The 9164-nt window shown below is 42.5% G+C and overlaps 1 protein-coding gene across 1 annotated transcript in view; it reads left to right on the top strand.

The window, feature by feature from the left end:
- The first annotated feature begins 401 nt into the window (after positions 1-401).
- The window catches only part of adck1 (aarF domain containing kinase 1), a 567898-nt gene continuing 559135 nt past the window's right edge, over positions 402-9164 (top strand). Inside the window, exon 1 of the mRNA XM_072568152.1 lies at positions 402-441. Coding sequence (XP_072424253.1) covers positions 429-441 — 13 coding nt within the window. The 5' untranslated portion in view covers positions 402-428. The remainder of the gene's footprint in view (positions 442-9164) is intronic.

The raw sequence follows: 9164 nt of genomic DNA, 5'->3' as shown, positions 1-9164 counted from the left end.
GTATCCACCTCCCCCCCTTGCTTCTGACGTCATCAGCGTCCCTTGACGCCTTTACGTCTGCCCGCCCGAGGCTCCACCATTCCTGTTACAGTCGCCGACATCCCTGCCGTTGGCGGGTTCTCGTCGGTCTCATGACCTTTTTTTTGATTGATGTTAGTTTTCTGATAAATGTCAATGTTTATATTTCCTCGTTACGAGCGATGCTCACCCGGTCTAGTGAACTAAAATGTAAAAAGCCGGGCTGGGTTTCCACCGTTTTGACCGTAGGTTAGACATGTTGTAGTTTATCTCCACTGGGAAGTCTGTTAGACACAAAGGACAGGCAAGACTAAAGATGACTACAAGTCCCGGCGCACCTCGCGCGGGTGGACTGTTCCCTCATCTGTATGGGATAGGGCTATTCAAGTGTCAGAGGGCGAAGGTGGGTGATGACAGTAGTCGGTAAGTGCACTGCAGGCGAGCGGCGTTTAACCTGATCGCCAGCAACTGTAGCGCTAGGCCCTGACTGCAAAGGAAGCATAGTTATAGCTTTTGAACAGGTCTGAATCTAAGAGAAACTATTTGGACAAACTCAGCAGGTCTGAAGTTCTGAAGAAAGGTCATTGGACTCGAAACGTTGACTCTGCTTTTTTTTCCCCCTATTCCACGGTTATTGTCTGACCTGCTGAGTTTCTCCAGTAATTTCTGTTCTTTTTTGGTTTGTGACTGACTTTTGGACTTGTTGGTTAAAAACAATGACTGCAGATGCTGGAAACCAGATTCTGGATTAGTGGTGCTGGAAGAGCACAGCAGTTCAGGCAGCATCCAAGGAGCAGTAAAAATCGACGTTTCGGGCAAAAGCCCTTCATCAGGAATAAAGCTATTCTATGATATTCTATCATATTCTATGATATATATGTTTGATTAACTAGCACTGCGTGCAGGGTATGTGGAAACAGAATGATTACTTTCAGTTGCATGAGGGAGTGAAAGGTCAGTTCTGCAATGTGAAATTTTTACATAAAACCATTCAGGTAATGAAATGAAGTTTGATAATGGGATGTGTCCAAATATGCATGCAAAATTACATAACTGTAGTACCAGCATTGGTTGTATTGATAATGTCTAACTAGCATCTGCAAAAGTTGTAAGTGTACTTACTACTTAATTCCACGGTCTGTACTGAACTCTTTCCATGATTCCTTGCCCATGATGCTGGCCTTATTACTACCCTGAACACCTGCTAGGAATATGTAAGGACATAAGAAATAGGAGCAGGAGTAGGCCTTCTGGCTCTTTGAGCCTACTCTGCCATTCAGTAAGATCATGGCTGACCTTTTTTTGGCCTCAACTCCACTTACCCGCCCTCTTACCATAACCCTTAATTCCTTTACTGTTCAAAAAATGATCTATCTTAGCTTTAAAAACGCTCAGTGAGGAAGCCACAACTCCTTCACTGGGTGTGGAATTCCATAGAATCACAACCCTCTTGGTGAAGAAGTTCCTTTTCGATACAGTCCTAAATCTGCTTCCCATAATTTTGAGACACTGCCCCCTTGTTCTAGTTTCACCTGCCAGTAGAAACATCCTCTCCACTTCTATCTTTTGTACTCCCTTTAAAGTTTTATGTTTCTGTAAGATTTCCCCCCTCATTCTTCTAAATTCCAATGAATATAATCCCAGTCTACTCCATTTCCCCTCACAAGCCAACCCCCTCAACTCAAGAATCAACCGAGTGAACCTCCTCGTGCCAGTATATCCTTTCTCAAGGAAGGAAACCAAAATTGCACACTACTCTAGGTTTGGCCACACCAACACCCTACAGCTGCAACATAACCTCCCTACTTTTAAACTCAATCCCCTTAGTAATGAAGGACAAAATTCCATTTGCTGCCTTAATTACCTGTTGCACCTGTAGACCAACCTTCTGTGTTTCATGAACAAGGACACCTAGGTCCCTCTCTGCAGCAGAGTGTTGCATTTTTTTACCACTCAAATAATAGTCCAATTTCCTGTTGCTCCTACCAAAATGGATGACTTTACATTTATTAACATTGTTCTCCATCTGTCAGACCTTTGCCCACTCACTTATACTATCTATGTCCCTTTGCAAAGTTTTATAGTCCTCTGCACCCTTTGCCTTATCATTCTTCTTAATGTCATCCACAAACTTTGACTCACTACATGTCGTCCCCAACTCCAAATCATCTGTGTAAGCTGTGAATAATTGCAGTCAATACGGATTCCCGAGGCACACCACTAGTCACTGATCACCAACCAGAAAAACACTCATTTATCCCCACTTCTTGCTTAGTGTTAGTTAAGCTGTCATTTATCCATGCTAATACATTACCTGTAATGCCATGCATCTTTATGTTATGCAGCAGCCTATTGTGCAATACCTTGGCGAATGCCTTTTGGAAATCGAGATACACCACATCTACTGGGTCCCCGTTGTACACTGTGCTCATAATGTCTTCATAGAATTCTAGTAAATTAGTTAAGCATGATCTATCTATCATGAACTCATGCTGCATCTGCCCAATGGAATAATTCTTATCTAGATGGCTTGCTATTTCTTCCTTAATAATAGATTTGAGCATTTTCCCCACTACAAAAGTTAAGCTGACTGGTCTATAATCCCCATCTTTTGACCACCTTTTTCAAATAGTGGTATCACATTTGTTGTTCTCCAATCTGCTGGAACTGCCCCAGAGTCTAGCGAATTTTGAAAATTACCACAAGTGCATTTGCACTGAAATGGACATTCTGTTTCTATACGGTGGCAAGTAACTCCCCTCCTTACTCCCCAAAGCACATCTGCCATGTACAAGGCCCATGTTAGGACGGTGTTGGAATACTCCCTAATTGCTGGGGTGTGTACAGCACCAAGAAGCTTGACACCAGCCAGCACAAAGCTGCCTGCTTGATTGGCACTACATCCACAAGCATCCACTTGTTCCACCACTTATGCTCACTTGAAGCAGCAGTGTATACTACCTGCAACATTCACTGCAGAAACTCCACAAAAATCTTTAGACAGTACCTTCTAAGACCACAATCATTTCCATCTAGAAGGATAAGGACAGTAGATGCATGGAAACACCACTAACTGTAAATTCCCCTCCAAGCCACTCACCATCCTGACTTGAAAATAAAAAACAAGATGTCTTATTGTTATACTATTAAGCCAGAGAACCAGGTAATGAACTGGAGATGCTGTTTCTGCCAAGGCAGATGATATAATTCCAGATTTTTTATATTGACTTAAAATTCTGAGTCTAATGATGACCATGTAACCATTGTGGATTGTCAGAAAAACACCAGTGGTTCACAAATGTTCATGAAATAACTATACAGAGGTCAGTATCCCGTCACCAATTCGCCATTTATTTACATGATGCACAGTAAATTAACTCTGACCAGCTAGCCCAGAGCCAGGCCCTAGAGTGAGGAGACTCTCAGAATCTCCTATTTATTTTCATTTTTCTATTTTTCTTTTTTCTCTTTTTTTTTAAAGAAAACTTTTTCTCCTATTTATATCTGTCAGCCAGTGCTCCCTGATTGACCAAGGTTAACAGCCCTAATCAGGGATCTCATAGTCAATGAAATCCATCTGGTCCCATTCCAATCACTACAATCCTTTAGGAGAAGAAACTGCTATTTTCCTGGTCTAGCCTAATTGTGTCTTCAGAACCACAACAATGTGGTTGACTCTTGACTACCTTCTGAGTAATTAGACGTAGACAACAAAGGCTAACCTCACCAGTAACATCTTCATCATAAATGAATTTTAAAAAGTGAAAGTTTCTTCTTCTGAAATGCTTTATTGTCAATTTTTCAAAGTTTCCATATTATAATATAGGAAATGAAGCAGGTAATTCTATACAGGAAGCTTCTTCATTGATGTAATAACTGCAGATTTATTCATGTAAATACTGGACTGGGCAAAATTTGACCTCCTCCTGGCGTCTCAGGTACATTACTTGAAACTTTGCTGCAACAGAGCAATATTTGGTTAACCTAACCTATTGTTCCATTGCTTTATCTATTTTCTTTTAGAACCATGCTCCTGAACCTTACTAACAAGCTTTATATGAGACATCTTATCAAACATCTTCTGAAATTCCATTAAGATAGCTCAGAGAAAATAAATAGTCCATTGGTCAATTGCTAATAGAGCATAGCTGCCAAACATGACTTGCCTTTCCTAAATCAATATTAGCAGTGCCCGATTAATCCTTGTACTCCTATTTGCTAATGATCTTTTTGTTTCCCCTTATGGGAGAGTCTGGGACCAAAGGGCATAACCTCAGAGCAAAGAGTCACCCATTTAAGACAAGACAAGATAAGAAGGGATTTCTTTTCTCACCGGCAGTGAATCTATGAAATTCTTTACCGCAGAGGGCTGTTATAGAGTCAAAGAGTGAAGTCCAAAACTAGCAGGCTATTGAGGCTGGCTATTAAATATATTCAAGGCTGGGACAGACAGATTTTTAATTCACTTGGGGAATTAAAGGTTTTGGGAAAAGGCAGAAAAAGTGGAATTGATGACTGTCAGGTTATTCATGATCTCATTGAATGGTGGAGCCAACTTGATGAGCTCATAAGAATCTGTCACCAAATAATGTTCAACTGTTTTTATCGTGGAGTCCTGTGTGTGAGTATTTGTTGCTTCTGATGCACCAAATAAAATTCTCTATGATTAAATGACAATCTTAAATTGGTTTCTGGTGTAGTTATCAGCACAGTTTGGATTAGTGAGTAACTGTTGTCAAATCCAGTCCTTGACACTGTATTCTGAGATTTGTAAGTACTGGCTGGTTGAGCATGGTTGGCCCACTGTCCAAAAAGTCTGTATATGCTCTTGCCCTTCACTGTCAAGGGAGCTGGCCACCACCGTTCCCATTTTCCACTGAGGTCATCTTCCTGATTATCTGGTGGGTACCGGGTAGGAGCAGGATTGAACCAGGAAGCTGTGATGTCCTCCACTAGACATGAATTTGACTGCACGTTCTCCTGTAAAGTTTACAATCAGAGCACGGGATTGGCGTTGGGAGGGTGTTGCTGGCCCCTTCTAAATTTCAGGACTGGTACCTTCATTTGCAAAACAATACTTAGAGTGTGAAGTGTCTGCAAAGCACTTCTGAAGAACACACTAGGATCCATGTTAACATTTTCCCTCCTTAGAGTTAAGAGAGGGAATGGGTGAAAATTGGCAAGAAACTAACCTTGATTTACTACTTCAGCAGGTGGCTTTTACAGATATTTATAAATTCCTAAAGCTGTCTTTTATCTACCAAGGCAAACCAGATTTCAAAGGGAAAGACTCTTGTGCCAGTTTGGCTCAGTAATACGTATTCCTCTGGCTATTGCTTCTATTCAAATGTCAACCTCCTCTCATGCTTTGTGTGTGATAATACTCCACTGCAGTATTGTATTGCTGGATATGACAGCCCTGGGATGAAGTCTTTAACCTGAGCCAAGAACAAATTGCTAGAGAAACTCAGCACTTCTGGCAGCGCCTGTGGGAAGAAAGCAGAGCTAACATTTCGAGTCTAGGGACTCTTCATCAGAGAAGATGGAGAGGCAATGGCCTAGTGATATTATCACTAGACCATAAATCCAGCGATGTAGGTAATGTTCTGGGGGCCGTGGTTGAAATTCTGCAGGTGGTGGAATTTGAATTCAATAAAAAATATCTGGGATGACCATGAAACCATTGTCAGTTGTCAGAAATAACTGGTACACTAGTGTCCTTTTAGGGAAGGAAATCTGCCATCCTTTCCTGGTTTGACCAACATGAGACAGACCCACGGCAGTGTGGTTGACTCTTTGGGACTCTTAGGGATGAGAAATAAATACTGGCTGGCTTGTGATTTCCATGTCCCTTGAATGAATTTAAAAAAAAAGTGGTTCTGTTACCCAGTGCCGTTCTCTTACCCAGTGCCAATCTCTTGCCATTTCCCTGAACATTATTTCTATCCAAATACTCATCCAGTGCCCTTTTAAAAACCTTAGTTGAACCTGCCTCCATTCTGTCCAGACAGTACATTCCATACCCTAACAACTTGGTGTGAAAAAAGTATTTTTCACTTTGTTGTTACTTTGTTTGCAGATCATTTTAGATCTTTGCCATATCATGCTTTTTCTTCTTTTAAGAGTGGGGACAGCCTCTCTCTATCAACTCTATCCAGCCTGGTCATGATTTTGAAAGCCTCTATCAGATCTTCTCTCAGTCTTCAATACTGAGGCAGCCCATTATCTGAAAGCAGCAAGACACTGGCAATGTCCAGGTTTGAACTCAGAATTGGCAAGTAATGTTCACGCTACAGAAATACCAGACAATGCTCACTTCCAACAAGAGACGTTCTTACGATCATTCCTTGAATGTCAAAGGTGTTGCCATCACTGAATTGCTCATTATCAACATACTGAGCTTATCATTGACCAGAAACAATTTAATCAACTGTATAAATGCTATGGCTTCAGGAGCAAGTCAGACGGTAGGAATTATGTGGTGAAAAACTCAATTCCTGACTCCTGAAAGCTTGTCCACCATTTGCTTACTTGATTGACACCTCACCCGCTGCTGCTGATGCTTTGTGGCAGCAAAGTGTAAAATCATCTGCAACATGCATTGCAAGAACTCCTCAAGGGTCCTTAGAATGCACCTTCCAATCTTGTGACCCCTACTACCGAGAAGGACCAGGGCAGCATGTACCTTTCAAGGTGCACACCACTTAGAGAAGCAAATTGCTGTTTCTTGTACCTGCAGCTGGATCAAAGTCCACCCCCCATGGCTGCAAAAGTATTTCCAAGTTGTGAGATTGCAGGAGAATTGTGAGAGAACGTGGAGAGGTACCACTTGTGTGGTAGCCCATGGTTGTGGATGATTTTACCAAGAGGGCACCTGAAGATGATGATGGGAATGAGGTTGCAAGGATGGATGTGTGGGAACTCCAGAGGTAATAGCAAAGGGGTAGGAAGATCAACCATTGCTAGACTTCTTTTGGATACTATTGTATAGGTAAAGGATGGAAACACCTGAATTGGAAAACAGATGAGGTGGTGTTAGGGATGACTTATTGTGAAAGGCTTCAGTTATGAGGGGTTGAGGAGGATAAAATAAATAACATCACATTTGTTGAGAACACTATTGAGAGTTTGGTTTCCACTGTTTTTAAAACCTGATTGATTCAAGAGAATCGAAGAAAATGTTAAAACATGGGCATAGATTTGTGAAATTTTGCAGGACTGTCCTGGATCCTCAGGGAAATGCAGTCTGACAAGAGAGAACCACCAGAGTGTTACTCCCCTCCTTATTCCAAGAGTATGTTTCATGTTTTCCAGTCAAATGGTGATGAGGGTATATTGAACTTTATGCACTCTCCCTCTTTTAGCTTTTGTCATTCTTTTTAAGAGCCTTTTCCCACAGAATTTGGAAAAATAACATAGACATAGAATAGAACAATACAGCACAGAACAGGCCCTTCGGCCCACGATGTTGTGCCGAACTTCTATCCTAGATTAAGCACCCATCCATGTACCTATCCAAATGCCACTTAAAGGTCGCCAATGAATCTGACTCTACCACTCCCTCGGGCAGCGCATTCCATGCCCCCACCACTCTCTGGGTAAAGAACCCACCCCTGACATCTCCCCTATACCTTCCACCCTTCACCTTAAATTTATGTCCCCTTGTAACACTCTGTTGTACCCGGGGAAAAAGTTTCTGACTGTCTACTCTATCTATTCCTCTGATCATCTTATAAACCTCTATCAAGTCACCCCTCATCCTTCGCCGTTCCAACGAGAAAAGGCCGAGAACTCTCAACTTATCCTCGTACGACCTACTCTCCATTCCAGGCAACATCCTGGTAAATCTTCTCTGCACCCTCTCCAAAGCTTCCACATCTTTCCTAAAGTGAGGCGACCAGAACTGCACACAGTAGTCCAAATGTGGCCTAACCAAAGTCCTGTACAGCTGCAACATCACTTCACGACTCTTGAATTCAATCCCTCTGCTAATGAACGATAATACTCCATAGGCCTTCTTACAAACTCTATCCACCTGAGTGGCAACCTTCAAAGATCTATGTACATAGACCCCAAGATCCCTCTGTTCCTCCACCTGACCAAGAACCCTACCATTAACCCTGTATTCCGCATTCTTATTTGTTCTTCCAAAATGGACAACCTCACACTTGGCAGGGTTGAACTCCATCTGCCACTCCTCAGCCCAGCTCTGCATCATATCTAAGTCCCTCTGCAGCTGACAACAGCCGTCCTCACTGTCCACAACTCCACCGATCTTTGTATCATCTGCAAATTTACTGACCCACCCTTCGACTCCCTCCTCTAAGTCATTAATAAAAATTACAAACAGCAGAGGACCCAGAACTGATCCCTGCGGAACTCCACTTGTAACTGGACTCCATGCTGAATATTTACCATCTACCACCACTCTCTGACTTCGACCGGTTAGCCAGTTTTCTATCCAATTGGCCAAATTTCCCTCTATCCCATGCCTCCTGACTTTCCGCATAAGCCTACCATGGGGAACCTTATCAAATGCCTTACTAAAATCCATGTACACTACATCCACTGCTCTACCCTCATCCACATGCTTGGTCACCTCCTCGAAGAATTCAATAAGACTTGTAAGGCAAGACCTACCCTTCACAAATCCGTGCTGGCTGTCCCTAATCAAGCAGTGTCTTTCCAGATACTCGTAAATCCTATCCCTCAGTACCCTTTCCATTACTTTGCCTACCACAGAAGTAAGACTAACTGGCCTGTAATTCCCGGGGTTATCCCTATTCCCTTTTTTGAACAGGGGCACAACATTCGCTACTCTCCAGTCCCCTGGTACCACCCCAGTTGCCAGTGAAGACGAGAAGATCATTGCCAACGGTACTGCAATTTCCTCTCTTGCTTCCCACATAATCCTAGGATATATCCCGTCAGGCCCGGGGGACTTGTTTATCCTCAAGTTGTTCAAAATGTCCAACACATCTTCCTTCCTAACAGGTATCTCTTCTAGCTTATCAGTCCGTTTCACACTCTCCTCTTCAACAATACGGTCCCTCTCGTTCGTAAATACTGAAGAGAAGTACTTGTTCAAGACCTCTCCTATCTCTTCCGACTCAATACACAGTCTCCCACCACTGTCCTTGATCGGA

Source organism: Chiloscyllium punctatum, chromosome 4 (assembly GCF_047496795.1).
Source record: "Chiloscyllium punctatum isolate Juve2018m chromosome 4, sChiPun1.3, whole genome shotgun sequence".
Lineage (NCBI taxonomy): Eukaryota > Metazoa > Chordata > Chondrichthyes > Orectolobiformes > Hemiscylliidae > Chiloscyllium > Chiloscyllium punctatum.
This window is presented reverse-complemented; position numbering and strand designations above follow the sequence as displayed.